General features: G+C 32.7%; 1 protein-coding gene across 1 annotated transcript; it reads right to left on the bottom strand.

Moving 5' to 3' along the window:
* Nucleotides 1–8,269: 8,269 nt before the first annotated feature.
* Nucleotides 8,270–14,129, bottom strand: LOC109337306 (ent-kaurene oxidase, chloroplastic-like). Its single transcript, XM_019574255.1, has 8 exons — nt 13,988–14,129; nt 13,485–13,645; nt 11,317–11,478; nt 10,889–11,029; nt 10,530–10,784; nt 10,104–10,265; nt 9,517–9,711; nt 8,270–8,722 (listed from the first exon to the last, which is right to left on the bottom strand). The coding sequence occupies exons 1-8, from the start codon at nt 14,127–14,129 to the stop codon at nt 8,405–8,407; spliced, it is 1,536 nt and encodes a 511-aa protein (XP_019429800.1). The 3' UTR covers nt 8,270–8,404.
* Nucleotides 14,130–17,827: the final 3,698 nt, after the last annotated feature.

Genomic DNA, 17,827 nt, shown 5'->3' with positions numbered 1-17,827 from the left:
ATCAATTATGCCACTACTGAAAAGGAATTACTAGCCATAGTGTATGCTTTGGAAAAATTTAGATCATACCTGATTGGGTCGAAAGTGATCATTTTTACTGACCATGCTGCTATTAAATATACTAGGACAGCGAAAATCTAAAGTTTTCCATGCCATACATTATGCTAGTAAGGTGCTGAATGAGGCACAAATCAATTATGCCACTACTGAAAAGGAATTACTAGCCATAGTGTATGCTTTGGAAAAATTTAGATCATACCTGATTGGGTCGAAAGTGATCATTTTTACTGACCATGCTGCTATTAAATATTTGCTAACCAAATCGGATTCCATGCTGAGATTGTTGCACTGGGTGTTACTGTTGCAGGAGTTCGATTTGGTGATCAAGGACAAAAAGGGCAGTGAGTATTGTGTCAGGGATCACCTCTCACGGTTGGTAAATCAAGAGGTAAAAGTGAGAGAATCAGAGGTGGTGGAGGATTTTCCGGATGAGAAGCTTCTCTTGATTCAAGAAAGGCCATGGTTTGCTGACATGACCAACTTTAAAGCTGTTGGAGTCATTCCCGAAGAGTTGACCTGGCATCGAAAGAAGAAATTCCTGAGAGATTCTCGTCAGTTTGTTTGGGATGACCCTCATCTTTTTAAGATGGGGTCGGACGAATTATTGAGAAGATGTGTATCTGCAGAAGAATCTAAGAGTATCTGATGGCATTGTCATAGTTCGCCATACGGAGGGCACTTCAACGGAGAGAGGACAGCTGCTAAAGTCCTCCAATCTGGTTTCTACTAGCCTGTTGTTTTTAAGGATGTACATAAATATGCCCAACAATGTGACAAATGTCAATGAACGGGCAGAATCTCCAAGAGGAATGAAATTATGTTAACTAATATTCAGGAAATTGAGGTGTTTGACTGTTGGGGAATCGATTTCATGGGACCATTTCCACCGTCATGCTCACATGTCTATATTTTGGTGGCGGTGGATTATGTGTCTAAATGGGTAGAAGTGGTAGCTTCACAGAAGGATGATGCCAAAACCGTTGTGAAGTTCCTGAAAAGAAATATATTCAGTCGGTTTGGCACACCTCGGGTTCTAATTAGTGACGAAGGATCCCATTTTTGCAACTCTCAACTAGAGAAGGTCCTTCAGCATTATGGCGTCCGGAACAAGGTGGCATCTCCTTACCATCTGCAGACCAATGGGCAAGTAGAGGTATCTAATAGAGAGATCAAGAGAATACTCGAGAAAAATGTGTCAACCACAAGAAAGGATTGCTCTCTCAAGTTGGATGATGCACTCTGGGCTTACCGCACCGCTTTTAAAGCCCCGCTGGGCTATCCCTGTTTCAGCTGGTGTATGGAAAGACTTGTCATTTGCTTGTTGAGCTTGAACACAAGGCATCTTGGGCCCTAAAGTTCTTTAATGTGGATGCAAAAGCAGTAAGTGATCAGAGAAAGTTGCAACTACAATAGTTGGAAGAAATGAGACTCGGTGCTTATGAGTCTTCCAAGTTGTATAAGGAAAAGATCAAGCTATATCATGACCGGAAGATCAGAAAAAAAGACTTTCGGGTGGGTCAAACTGTCTTGCTGTTCAATTCTCGGATGAAACTCTTTCCGGGAAAGTTGAAATCCAAATGGTCCGGACCTTTCCTAATCAAGCAAATCAAATCACATGGTGCGATTGAGCTCTAAGATCCAGCTTCTAAGCGAAGTTGGACAGTTAATGGTCAACGGCTAAAACATTACTTGGGTGGTGACGTCGAGCGGCTCACCACAGTCATCAACTTATCTGAAGCATAATGAAACAGGCGTCAAGCTAGTGATGTTAAAGAAGCACTACCTGGAAGACAATCCATCTCACTTTTCATTTTAACTTTCGTTGTAGTTTGCATATTTAGGTGTGTCTAAAAAAAAGAGTCAGAAAACAGGTCTTCTCGCCCAGGCGAGGAGGAGTTCGCCCAAGTGGGAAAAAAAGGCATTTTAAGGCCTGGGGATCTCGCCCAAGCGAGCCAGGCTCGCCCAAGCGCGAGTTCCTCACCCAGGCGGCAACCCAAAAGTCCAGATTTTCATTGGCTCGCCCAAGCGAGAGTTCCTTGCTCGGGCGAGAGTGCACGAGTTTAGTTTACAAATAAGGGGGTTAGGGTTCAAACCCTTCATTCCCCCTTTGAAATTTCAGAGCATAGGAGACGAAAATCTCCCCCATAAGCTTCCAAATCAGCTTCATTGTGCACACACTGCTTTCACCTTCCCACTCAATCTTCATCATCATCAATGTAAGTGCATTTTCACTCATTTCACCTCACCTCACTCACATTTCACTTCAATCACAATGCACGTAGTTCCCCATTGCTTCTATGTTGCATTCCATCATTTTGGTACATCAGGGTGTTCAAATATTTGGTTATCATAACATATATGCGTAGTGTAAGGTTTGCAATGCCATGAGTGTACCAAACTGGAACCCGGGGTTCTAAGTTCAAATGTTAACATGCAATGCAAATTGGTACACTCATGTGTTGATTGAGCTGAGTAATGTAAATGTGGTGGCATGGCACCAACGGAATGTGTGGGTTGTGGTTCAATGGACTTCCATATGTTGCTGTTAATGTTTTTCTCTCTCATTGTGTGAGTTGATATGTTACAGGAGGAAGAAAACTTTGGCCAAGAAGGACGCCCCTCCCCCAAACAAAGCTAAAGGAGCCTCCGGCTCCTAGGCACCACAACCGTTCGACAAAACAAAATTCAAGAAAAATGGTAAGAAGGATCGATACATCGTCCTCCACAATTGGGTATTTGTACCAGAACGACAAGTTCTATTGGAAGATGGGGAACTCCATCTGTTCATGGACATTTTGGATGAATTGTGATGGTGGACACTAGCCACCCCATATGACATGTTTGATCCAAATGTCGTCCGAGAGTTTTATGTAAATGCTTATCCATTGGAGGAGGGGGGATAGGCGTTTGCTTACCAATCCTGGGTGCGCGGAAAAACTATATTATTCGACAGGGACACCATTCATGCCTTGTTGGATGCACCAAGAGGCCCGACAACTTATGACTAGTTGGATGAGGCTTCCAATCGTTTCAGGGATACAACATTCACCTTGGACCAAATGGTGCATCTCTTATGTGTCCCAGGCCTCTCTTTCAACACTAACCATGATGGCCAGCCCCTCAGAATTTACAGGAAACATAAGACTTCGTTGGCCCAGCTGTGGATGATGTTCTTAGTGCACAATGTCATCCCCAACAGTCATGTTTCCTCTCTGCCGTTGCACGACTTCTATCTTGTCTATGCACTCATGACATGCAAGAAGGTTGATGTGGCCGCCATTATTGCTCGCGAAATTTTCAAAACTGTTGTGCGAGTAGGCAAAAAGGGCACCCTGGGTTTCCCGTCTTTGATCACGGAGCTCTGTGCTCAAAGGGGGGTCGAAGTGAACAGAACTGAGAAAATTAAGCCTCCTATCACTTTACATTACATTGCTCAGAACTACAAGGAGGAACCTACCCAGCATCAGAGCCCAGGATTTCATCCGCCAACACCACCACCTCCAACTGCACCACTCCGTCCTCCATCACCTGCCATACCTTCTTCAGTACCACCTGTTGCGCTCTCCATTGAGGAACACCTTCGTCGTTTGAGCCTGCAGAATGAGCATCTGGCTCTTCAGAATGATATGCTACGACAAGGTCAAGTGTTCCAGCAACAAGGACTGTTCTCTGCTTTTCAGTTCTTGAGTCCGGGGAACCAATTCTGGGGTCCCACGGACACTTTTACTCAACAGTTCCCTTGGCCTGGGGTCGTGCCTATCTTTTCGGAGGGGGCTGGACCTTCAAGAGCTGGAACCGATACTAATGCTGATGGCAATGCAGAAGAGAATGTTGGTGATGAAGATGAAGACAACATGGATGATGTTGAGTTCACACTTTGAAGAGCAGTGAGCTATAAATGAAAATAAACTCAAAGACCTGGTTTTTCTATCTCTTTTTTGTTTATGTAATGCGTATGATGCATGTTTAGGATGTATATGTAGGATGTTGTTTAGGATGTAGGTAGCTGCATAGCTGCAATGTTTAGACTGTAATATGTTGTGTTTGTGTTTCTAGTTAAGTAACAAGTGAAATGAATGAAAACAATGTCTGTTTAAGCGATTTGTGCGATCCAAGTATGCTTGCTAGAAAAATGTTCATGAAAATTTCAACCCTGTGATTGTGATTGATTAGGGTTCTGAGTTCAACTGTTTCAGAATGTGGATGTCTATTCAGGCACAGACTGAGTAGGTTGAATAATGAGCAGTTAATCAAAGGAATGTGACCTTAAAGCTAGTGAGCGAGTGCATCTAAACACAACTGAGTGCCCTTGCTGGATGGCATCAATTTGCTTTGCCTGATTTTTGCTGTTACTAAGTAGGGAATACCATGGAAATGACTAAGGCCTAGTTTAGGTTAGTCAAGCTACAACCAAAAAGCCGACCCGTATGAAGTATGAAACCAATTTTTTGTAGCCCCTTGAGCTTGAATGAATTTTTTTGTGTGGAAATCATGCACCCGAACCCAAGTGGAATAAATCAATCCCATACCTTGGGAGAGAGGTCATTAGTGCATATGGTTTTTAAGTATGATGTGGGGATAAAAATGTGGTTTTGTTTTGGTTGGATCGTGACTCCTTCAATATTGAGTAATGATGAATGTGTGGCAACAAAAATGTGAACCTTGCCAAGCACAAAGAAAAAAATAAAAAGGAAAAACAAATGAAAAATCAAAATATAAAAAGTCAATTGAAGGAGGAGGATCACAATGGTTGGTGGCATGAATGGGATGGTACTTGAATTTGGAAAATGAAATCAAAAATGATAATAAAAGGAAGTATTATTATGCACTAATGATCTACCTCCTTATTTGCATCCAAGAAAAACCAAGTTCCTTGTAGCCCGACCTCATTATAACCATGTATTAAGTCCTTAAGATCCATGGTTTGAACCTATGAAGATGACTTGATTGAAATAAAAGGCAAAGTAAAATTGTATGTATCCATCAAAGGAAGGAGTGAAACACTTGACCTGTGAGTATGAGAGATTTCCTTTGGTTTAACTAGGTAGTTATTCTTTCTATTCGATTTGAAGTTGGGAAGAAATTGTATGTGAGTAAAATTGACCTGTGAGTAAAATTCTTTCTATTCGACTTGACCTGTGAGTAAAATTGTATGTATCCATCAAAGGAAGAAATGTAATCTTTTAACCTTTTGTACTTCTGGATTCAATTATAACGCATGTTTTATTTGATTTTGGGAAGTTTATCCCATTTTATTACTTGAATTTAACTAGCTACTAAATTCTTGTTCATAGGTTCAAGTTTAATTGGGAAATTAAACTTGACACCGGATATGAATCATTTTCCTTCATGTATCATTATTTCAGGAATGGATAATAATATATGAAGTGCGTTTACATCACTTAATACTAGATAATCGGTCAAATATTTGAGGAATCGAAATTTGAGTGGTTATCTAAGGATTTTACAATCAAGGGAATGATGTAAGTGATTTGCTGAAAAATGTGCATCAAAATCAATAATTTTATAAATTGCTTGTGATTGAATCCATGGATGTCAAACTGGAAGGAATGATGAATTTCGATCTCAACTACTTAAATTTGTTATTAAAATTTTACTAAAATTTAGTATTTTCACAACCCAACATCATATTACTACACCAATTCAGTGTAAATAGTTACTCAATTTATTCTTGCTAGAACTAGTGTAAATCCACTCTGCTCCCTGAGGATGATATCCCGGTACTTTACCAAATTTTATTACTTGTACGATACGGTGTGCTTGCTGTCCTAGAAATATCTAACAATATTCGAAGGCAAACCGTTAATCTTGCAAATATGTAGAACTTTACCTATAGGAGATTATTGTTGGTTCAATTGAGCCAAATATGTAGATTTGACCATATAATCACATGGGCCATCTTGCCCTCACCTCCATATACCCAAACTCTACATTTGACAAGAATGGCAATGAATCTAATCATGGAGGTTCCTAGTAAGAGTTTCCTATCTACCAAACAAGCTTTTCTCTAAGTAATTTCCCATTACCACACATCATCATTCCAATGGTCATTGTCTCCCACCCAAGCATGTTGGTTGCTAGCTAGATTGAATAATCTAGGAAAGACCACATTGAGACTCTGATTACCCACCTAAACATCTTACTAGAAAAGAGTTTGAAGACCATTACTAATTTCCTTCTGAACATTATCAATAAACCAACCACCTCCAGCCCCTTTTGGGGAACCCAGATTTCTCAAATCCTTCCACATCTCGAATCAATACTGTTACTGTAAATAGCCCAATTAGTACCATATTTTGACTTAATTACCTTTATCCAAAATGCTCCTTATTAAATCGAGGAAAGTCCCTAACACCTAGACCTATAAAGTCCTTTGGTTTGCAAACAACATCCCAAGTCATCCAAGTTACACCTTTACCACCTCTCTTATTCCCCCAAAGAAAGTTTCACTTCAAGCTAACAATTTTAGCTAAGATCTTCTTGGGAGCTTTATACATAGGAAACATATAAGTAGGGATATTTGATAAAATTGAATTCAAAAGTATTAATCTCCCGCCAGAAGAAATATGTTTGAATTTCGAAGCAGCAAGCCTCTAGGATACCACTCGATCATATACTACCAAGTATAAAGCCTCCTTGGATTTGCCCATACAGGAATACCCATATAGATAAAGGGGATATAACTAACCTTACAATACAAGAAGTTCGCTACTACTCAAATAGCCGACTCTGATAACCTTATACTAAAAAGAGAGTTTTTGTTTGAATTAACCTTCAAACCCAAAGCTAACTCAAAGCATCTAAGAATTATCTTCATGCATCAAAGGTTTTATCTGATAGTTTGCAAACAATAATGATATCATCTGCAAACTAGAGATCACACACTTCCACACCACCTATACCAATTTTAAAGCCCTCAAAATCACTAAGAGACCTGACATTTCTAACTAATCCAATAAATCTTTCCACTACCATAAGGAATAAGAAAGGCGCCATATAATCCCCTACCTAATACCTTTAGAAATAGAGAATTTAACGCAATACTATCATTAACCATAACAAACATTGAGGTCAAGGAGAGGCAAGTATTGATCATTTTCCTCCATCTACCTAATAACCCTAATAAGCTAAATGTATAGTAAAAAAAAGTCCAATTCGTCGAGTCATAAGCTTTCTCAAAATTGACTTTGAAAAAGACACAACCTTCCACATCCTTTTTTGCCAAATCGATAACCTCATTAATCACCACAGTCGCATCCAAAATATATCTATCATGAATAAAGAGAAATTATTAAACTCATAACTCCTTTGAGTCTAGTTGCCAAAAATTTTGCTAGGATTTTATTCAAAGATCCAACAAGTAAAATCGGCCTATAATCTTAGATTTTGTTTGGATTCTTTGTCTTTGGGATCAAAGCAAAGCATGAAAAATTCAAACCTTTTAGGAGCTTGCCATTAAGATGAAATTCTTGGATAAAAAAAATAATATCCTCTTTAACCACCTCCTAGAAATCTTGGAAGAATTCGAAGTTAAATGTATGAGACAATATTGTAATTGAGTGTATGTTCAAAGTCTTACTTTTCTGCACAAGATGACATTAAAAATGATAAGGTTTTAGAAATAGAAAATGTATAAATCACAAAAATATACTTTTAGTGTCATGGAACCCAAAAAATACTTAATTCTATTTTTTAATTTTAAAATAAATACAAATTCAAATTTTATTAATAAAGGTGAAATTTTGGGATTTTTTACAACATGTGTTGAAATATTTTAACAAGCAAAATCCATACACAACACATATTTCCTAAAATAACACAAATAAAAAATCTAGTGGAATAAAAAAGATTTGATACAATAATAGAGGATAAATCATCTCCTATTTCAGATTTAATTCCTAGCTAAAGTTTATAAAAAAATAATTTTTCATTGATTTAAAAAGATATATGTGTCACTATAAATAATGCATATTATCTATGGAAAAAGATACAAGAATTCCACACACAAAAACACTCAAAAAGACTCGGCACATTGAGAGAAAAAACTGCATAAGATAGCAATTATGTGTGAGCTAGGATTTTGTTTGGCATTTTCAACATGATCCATACATGAATAATGGTTTATATTGAAATATAAATACTACATAACAATTATGACAAAAGTCTGATTCTTGTTTTATTTTACTGTGAATTTCTTTGAATAAGTTCTTGCCTCATGACATTCCACCCTAGGTTCATGGGAGAAAGATCTGTTATGCCAGATTCAGAAAATATAAATTAAAATAAATAAACGTAGAGCCAACAAATTGGCTTATATAAATGTTTATAACTTTCTTGGCTTGATAGTGACTAGCAAGGGATTGAGTTTGTGTGTGGTAAAACCCACAGTATCAACACTCTCTTCATCTCCCCTTTCTATGAGATTCCACTCAAATTCTTGAACCATTCTCCCAATTGCTGTGGATACTATCAAATTTGCTTGAAAAGAACCTGCACATACCCTTTTTCCTGCACCAAATGCCATGGTCTTGAACAAATCATTAGGGTCATATTTCTCATCAAGAAATCTCTCTGGATTCCATTGCTCAGGATTTTCCCACTCTTTCTTGTCCATGTTACATCCATATATATTTATTGCAATCTGTTAACATTAATTAGCTTGTAAATAATGGTTTTGTCATCATATACAACTCAATATTGTTATAAAGTTAGACTAGATAGAAAATTGAAAAATAACATAATAAATATCTAATGTCCGAAAGTATATTCTAAATTATATCCAAAATCAACTACAATAAAAGAAAAATAGAAAAAGGTAATGAATATATTTTTAATTGAGATGCCATATTTTATTGGGTTGAGACATGGTTTGAAACAATAAATCTTTATTTAAAACAAATATGGTTCAATTGTTTTTTGAGAAGTACACGAGACACACACTTAGTAGAATATAAGAAAGGTATATGTATGTAGTCTTACCTACAAGTATAGAAGTTATTTATAGGATTTAAACTTCTGATCTCATAATCAATAAACAACAACCTTATCATTGTATCAAAGTCAATCTCATATAATTATAAATACAAACACATATACCCACACCTCATACGCCATACCTGCATGCACTATTTATAAAAATATGTATGATAATATACACAAGGATAAGGTCTTACCCTTATCACAACTCAAATCATAAATCATTTGTGAACAATAACCCATTTATTAAAAATGGATCACAACTCAAATCATAAATCATTTATTAACAATAACCCATTTAATAAAAATGGATTACATCTTATTTAAAGTGATCAAACCAGAATTTGATTGGTTTAACCCAATCTTAATATTCAAACAATTAGATTATTTAGAAACATTGATATGAACATAAGAATAAGATGTTTAATTCATAAAAGATGAATGAAATCAAATAGGTACCTGACTTCCAGCTGGAATATGATACCCTCCTATTTGAGTATCTTCTTGAACAATTCTTAATGGAACCATTGGAGCTGGACTATGCTTCCTTATAGTTTCATGAAATATAGCTCCCAAGTATGGTATCTTAGATATGTAGTCATCATTAAACTTTTCATTTCCACACACATTTTTTATATCCTTATAAAGGCGTTCCTGTAATACAAACGAAAAAAAAGGTGATATATAGTGCTAGTAAGAATGAGAGAAATAAATGAAAATATTTTATTCAATATTCTAAATTATGGTTACAGTTGTGGTTACTGTGATTGTGTCATTACGATTATAGCAATACAGATTGTAGCAATTATTGTGTGAATTATTTTGTGATTAAAAAATATATTTGAATTTGATGGGGTCTGATGCGATCGAATATAGTTGTATTGCAGCCCAATACAACCACATCATTATGATTCGATGTCACAATACAACTATGGTATGATGCATTTGTGGTGGTCACCTAAATATTGCATCTACATCACCTAATATGGTCCACAATTTAAATCACTATTAGATTGTTAACTGACAAAAAAAGCAAAACAACCGACCTGACGAATTTTGTCTTTAGAAAGTTCATACATAGCCCATTCTGTTGCAACAGATACAGTATCTGATGTCTCAACAATGGTCTCCCAAATAAGCATGTATTGTTGTTCTTCTGTTAGGTCATTTGCTTCAGATAAAAGGTAGTCAGTAAATGAGTTTAGTTCCTGTCACATTTAAATAAATCAAATTAAGTCAAGAAAAAAGTCTCAACGTAATTGGAGCATTCAAAACTTTGTTTAATTTGTAATCAATTGAACACTACTTGAAATTGATTATTCATCTAAAAAATATTAAAAACGATCCTAGAATTTGTGATGCACATTAATCATTTGTATCGACTTATATTAGGATCCCAATCCATAAATCTTAAGAAATCAAAATAAAAGAATCCAACAACATCTTGGCAATTATTCCCAAGAAATCCATACCTTTCCTGAAGCTATTCGCTTCTTTTGCTCATCAATCAAAGCATTCATCACAGCTTCTCTACGCTCCTTAAATTTTTGAATTTTGGTGTCAAAACTAGCATTGGGAACCCATTTCAAGTATGGAAAGAAATCTCTCCAATCCACTTCAAGTGCACCTTCCATCACATCAAGCACTAGAATCCTATACATATCTTCATTTAACAATGTACTCCCAAGTTCCTTTACATAAATGGATTCAATATTGGTCCCTAGAGCCTACAAAAAATGCAAAATACCACATTTTCAGTCTTATACAAATATTATTCTATGATCATAAATATGTGTATTAATAATATGTAATAACTTAAGAAGGGACTTACTTCCTTTAGTGATAGTCCAAATAGTTCAGATGAAAATATTTTTCTAAAATTAATTGGCAAATCAATGGAGGCCTTCACAGATTCATTAAGTTTACTTGAAATGTTGTCCATCATAGTTTCTCTAAGAACACGATGCCGCTTCTGGATAGTATTGAAAAAAAGAGAGAGAATCTTAATAAACAAATCATACAAAACATGAATTTTGAATTATGCATAACAATATATAAAACGCATATGCTTCTATACTATCACACAAAATATTTTAAAATATGTTTGTGACTGCAATTACAGTAACAATTTTATAGTTTTGGTAGTCATCCTGAATTCCCTACTGTAATTGCAGTTGCATTTTTCGACGATGATTTACAATTGTAGTACACAATTTAAAACATTGATATGAAGGTAATAATAAAGTTATTGTAATGAACCTGTGCATTTGCTCCTAGAACATTTGCAAGAATGTGTTTTTTGGATATTTTGTGAAAATCATTGTAGTCACACACAGCAATCATACATTTGTCAGAAGTAAGAATCCTTAGTGCATTAGATAGCTGCTTTGTGGAAATGGATGAGTATCTGGTAACCATGGCCTGAAATAATCATGAAAGGTTATAATCCAATTAATTTACTAGAAATAATTTTTTTTTACATATATATGAAATGTGATGATAAAGAATTAATGAACATTTATGCAAAAAATCAAGAGACAAATTAACACTTTATGGATTTTAAAATTGGGTTTTTAGCAAATAAATGATTTTATCATTTTGTGTGATAGTGGAACCATAAAATCAAACTCAAAGATGGAAGCATGATAATATTGTTAGAGAACATTATTCCTTAGGTTAGTTGTCAAGAAGATCAATCTTAAATTTATTTTCAATTTTCATTTGTTTACAAAACAATGGAGGTATATCTAGAAACAAGGGAAAGGCTTAGGTAAGTAAAGTGAGAGTCTCTATTTTTGACTTCTATCCACCACCATTTACCTTATGATGTCATTTAAGCAGTATTATACTATATCGATACTTAAACTAGTGAGGATATTGATATGATGATATACTGGTTGAAATAATATTTCACTAATTAAAACATATATTAATGAAATTAGAAAGCATATATATTATACCACATTATGATTGGTATGACTCAATTGAAAACACATTGATTTAACTTATTTTAATCAATATAATTATTATACGATACAGATATTAAGATTATTCACTTGTTTTCAAGTTGAACAGACGGAAACAAATTAATGTTTACAACACTACTTTAAAGGGATGTATGGTAAATGTCAACTTTGAAAGTAAGAATAGGGTTGAATAAGCTTTTGTTTTCTTATATTTTACATTGTATTTTAACATGGTCTTTTTTTAGATGAGCCCCTATACTTTCAGGTTAAAATATTATGTTGACTGTATCTATATTTAACATAAAATAACAACAACCCATGTCATTCATAAACTTTGTTATCTCAACAAATTGTAATATTCTTATATCTAGGGAAAATATACTTATTTAAAAAAATTAATATCTATATACTAAAATGTAAAATTATTTAGACGAGTAATATATTATCCACCATATAACTTTTATTTAAGATAATGTTAATTATGGTTTACACATAATGATAGACTAGTGTATGAGAGACACTTTGTGCTTGTTGAGTATCTGTCAGCGACATTCTTATTTTAAAAGTATTACGTAACTAATTTTTATACATTTCATTTTATAGAATTAAAATGTACTTTTTGTATTGTATTTACGTTAAATTATATATTTTTGTCTTTATTATAATATGCAACTTATAATTAATATGTTTAAAGTGGTTATATAAGATTGTATGGTTTTTTTAAATTAAAAATTGAAGGAAAAAATAGGAATATATAAATTATACTATAGTGGTTGTTACATTATGTTTTGGCATATATATAGTATGCAACTTATAATTAATGTGTTTGAGGTGATTATATAGGATTGTATGGTTTTTTTAAATTAAAAATTGAAGGGTAAAATAGGAATATATAAATTATACCATAGTGGTGGTTACACTATGTTTTGGCTTTATATATAGTATAAATATAAAAATATAGATGATTCACATACAACTATCTTATATTCTTTGTGCATAGATATTAAACCATTAAATAAGAATATAATGAGACATTAAAAACTAAAATAAATGATAAGGATACAAAATAATCTTAACCAGTAAATAATTAATAATATGGCATTACTCAAGCAAATATTTCAGATGGCAAATTGAACAAAGTGAGAATTTGGATTTGCTGCAGTACAAAATGTTGTAGGTGATGCACTCAGCATTACCCACCATTGGATAAAAATTTGATGACTCCAATTCATGTAGTGTTTTTAATTCAATTTGATCTTACCCAATGGGACAATAATTTATTATCCCAAATTGTATACAAATCATGTTCAAACCTAATTCAAAATTATTGATTCAGGACATGTTTTATGATATAGTTTAGGACAGTAAATCCTATCCGACCAAATGATACCAATGTATGCAACATTTTTTAGTAAACCTAATCCAAAATCAACAAATATATGAGCTTTTGGGTTGACTAACCTCTTTGGCAACTTGGACAGAGTTGAGAACAATGACAGTGAAAGAACCTGTTTTGATGGAATAAATGGGTCCATATTTCTCTGCAAATTGTGTGAATGTCTTGTATGGTTTCTTTTCCTTCAATTGCAAAAGATTCCCTATCACAGGTAGCCCTGGAACCACTGCAACAATTTCACTAAATTTAATAATTTCTATCATTTGTTAATTATATATTTATATCATATAGAAATACTTGAATCATATCTATATTGTGATATTGGTTTTATGTTGAAATTTCCATTATTCAACATGTATTGTTTTTAAAATTGCATCATGATTTTTAGAACTATGACATATTTAACTTGAGATAAGATGATAAAAAACTACACCATTGTGAAATATGTTGTCGACATGTGTACGTGGTTATCATTATTTTATATCATCATAGCAGTAAAAGAATATTTATTAAACAAGTTGTACAAGATGAAATGTAAAATTCAATGAAGTTTAGATGACAGTGATACCTGGTACTGAGGGAAGTTTGGCACTTGATCCTCGTTTGACCTTGAAAAAGAGCAACAAAAGTAAAGGCAAACCACCCAACAGTGCTGAAATAACTAACGGTTGTGTCTGAACTACTTGAAGAATGACATTGAGGGTGTCCATCGTTGTTTTAGAATCTACCACAAAAACAAGGTATAAGATTTTATATATATATACAAGTGTTATTTTTGTTTTTGGCAAATTAGTTATAATACTTGTATAAATGAGTTCTCTGCTCATAAGTCAATGGAGCAATCAATGAAAATGATGAATACAGTCAAACCAATATACTCATACCAAATTATGCCATGGGTATTTATCCGTTTATGAAATTTTGACTTTTATACCATTTTTATTAAATATTTTACACATACCAAATAATTTTAGAGAAAAAAATATATGAACTAACAATGTATGAGTTTTATACATTGTCACTACAACATGTATATTTAATCATTATCGACTCTTCAAAAAAATAATATAAATTAATGGTAGATAATACAGTAATTGTATATAAATCTTTATACTAACAGTGAATAGATATTATGCTCATAATTTTAATATTAGTTGTTTTTGCTTTATGTAGTTGTATACAAGATAACACTACAAAGATATAAAGAGGTTAAAATCAGTGTGGTAAAAATCAGTTCGTGTGGGTCGATTCAACAATTATCGATTGAATTAGTCTCAATATCAGTATGGTACAATAATTATAATGGTCATGCAATCATAGTGGTTAAAACTAGTCAAAATCGATCAAAACTGGCTTTATTTAAAAATAATTTTTTAATGAAAATAAAAAATTATTAGTTTTTTATTGATTATTCAACATTAATTTTCATATAATATATATGTATATCTAATTTTGTCGGTATGTAGTTTAACTAGTGAATCAGTAGTTGAATTGTTATACCATAATATTATTACCTTAATTGTTTTGTTGACCGGTATACTATTAATAACAGTTCTTAAAATACATGATTTGCATTAAAAAAAATTAAATTCTTAGGATTTACTTCCTATCTTAAATGATAAAAAAAGGTAAATACACTAAATGGTTTAAATAATAAATATGAGAATAAAATACATGTTTAATTAAAATAAGATTAAACTAAATGGAAAAAGTCATTTGATTATTTGAATAGGGAAAATTCTACAGTACACTCAGTAATCTTAAACCAAACATTTTGAACTAGAAATAAAGAAGAAAATTTGAATATATTTAGTTTATGTCATATTGGATTAAGTATTTTGATAGTGGAATTTATGTTTATAAAGCATTCTAAGTTAATAAACATCATTTATTACAGAAAATTATATTGTTGTTCGACCCTAGTAATGTTGACGTTCTACAATATTTCTTTGAGTAAGCAGTATTAAATGTATACTTTCTAATGTTTGTTTGAGTGGCCATTGTAGAAAACATATATTCAACAACACTCACTTATATGTCAACTTTCTAGTTTCTACAATATTTTTTAAACATTGTTGAATCTAATCTTATAATCTATTATATACAACAACATTCACTTGTATGTCACTTTAAGTCATGTTGTCTTGCAAATTATGGTGTAGTGATGAGTTGTTATGAAACTCCTTTATATTGAATCTCTTTTAAAGAAATATAATTATGATCAATTTCAAATAATTAAAAATATAATATTTCAATCAATCATTTTTTAGAAAATTAGGTAGTCTTGATTTCTATATGTTAAAAGATAGGTTGTAGTTGGTCACTTCATATAAGGTACTAATTGTTTTTGTTCCTTTTGAACCAATATCTACACAATCAATCTATATATATCATTTTTATAATATGCAATATGGGGTGCCTAGCATATTCTCCACTCATAACCAACTCATAGCCTAAAATTTCTAAATAGGCACATTATCTTTATCCTTTTAAATTGTTTTTTTCTTCATGTTTTCCTCTAAAAAATACCAATAACTATACAATTGCATTATTTGCATTTTTAATTTTTCATTATTGCACCTACAAAAAAGAAAGGTATCAACAATGGGAGGGGAAGGATTATGGTTTGGAGTGGGTCAGGTTCGGTTAGGGATGGTACAAGACTACAAGTGTGATTATGAGTCTTAGAGAAGAAGAAGAAGAAAAACCCTTAAATGGAAGGGGTGAGGCTTCCACAAAGATGTTGTGTTGGGTTACTAAGCCAAGGTTCTAATTATAGGCTAAAGGGCCTCAAACAAAGCAAGCAACATGCATGTCATCACCCGAGCTTATAGCCTAAACTATTGAAACTGTATATTTGTTGTTCCATTTTATGTATCATTCTATGTATTATTACATTTGATTGGTTGAAAAATATTATTTGAGTTAAAATTACAATTATTAAATATTTTTTTGGTTAATCATATCTTCTGGCACATAAAATGACACAAATAAGTGGAATAATAGATGTGAACTCATCCACATTATAGTAAATCAACTTTTAACTTGACCAAATATATTTTTATGTGATATAAGAGAGTAGACATGAAGATTTAAGATAAAAATAGTTCAAGTTATACTTGTGAAAACCTTTAATTAAAAGTTTAACCTCATTAATTTGAAATAAAGATCTCTTCATATTAATGGAGAAAGAAATATTATAAAAAAATAAAGGAAAAATATAAATATAAAAATATTTTTATACTTTTATATATATAGATAATTGTCGCGCCCCGATTTTCGGCTGCACGACTTTGTTTAGAGTCGCCACTACATTTTATAGTTAAAAATGTAGAAAAATCTTTTAAGCCCAATTACCTTGGGCTTTTGGATTTTTGATATCCAGGTTCGGGAGTCATTTACAAGGCAGGGAAGGTATTAGCACCCTACCTGCCCGCCTTAAGCGGTACCCTTCATTAAAATATATGATTTTTATTATTATTATTATCATTATTATTAAATTTTCTGATTAATTAATCAATTATTAAGAAGAAGAAAATAGTTTTTTTTATTATTATGCCTGACAAGGTTGACCCCGGTCCTACGTATCCCTTTTAAGGGAATCAAGGCTTACGTAGTTCTTTAAGTAGAAAAATGTTTATTGGTTGAGTGCATTTTAATTAAAGAAAACATATTTTTTAGTCAAAAATATATATTTTGCAAGTGTTGTTTATGGGTTAGATTTGATTAATTTTGTTATTTATTTAATTGAAAAAAATAGAATTTAATTGATTTTGATATTTAATCGATTGAAAAGAAGCGGCGTAGCGCGACCTTTCGAAGATGATCTGAGAAGAACGAGGCCTCCAAGGCGACCTTCTCTCCATCTTTGATTAAATCTCAAAATTACTATATTTTTTAAAAGTACTTATTTGTCATGTTTTATTTATTTCAAAAAATGTTCAAATTTTTATCAATAATAATTTTAATTATTTACAAAAAATAAAATATTAGTTAATTGCTAAAAAAGTCATAAAAAAGTTAGTTGATTATTAGCTCTATTAAGGATACTATTACTCTTCATAGTATTTATATATAAAAAAGTATTTATCCTATAAAAATAAAATTATTTATTATTTAGCTTATTGCCAAAAAAATAAAATAAGAAACAATAGCTTTTTTTGTGTGTGAGTGAAATAGAATTATTATTATTTAAAAGATAAATAAATTGCACTTGGATAAAAATAATAATACAATTAAATACCTGAGAGTAAAGATTTAGTATGGAAGACCTTAATGTCCAAATACACGTGTCGACCTTCTATTGGCTGGGAAATAGTGTGTAGAAGACTTCGCCACGTGGCAGTCTTTGGTTGGACAGTCATAGAGGTGCACCGCGCTTTGGATGCACCCACACACACTGGATCAT

Source organism: Lupinus angustifolius, unplaced genomic scaffold (genome assembly GCF_001865875.1).
Source record: "Lupinus angustifolius cultivar Tanjil unplaced genomic scaffold, LupAngTanjil_v1.0 Scaffold_5_62, whole genome shotgun sequence".
Lineage (NCBI taxonomy): Eukaryota > Viridiplantae > Streptophyta > Magnoliopsida > Fabales > Fabaceae > Lupinus > Lupinus angustifolius.
This window is presented reverse-complemented; position numbering and strand designations above follow the sequence as displayed.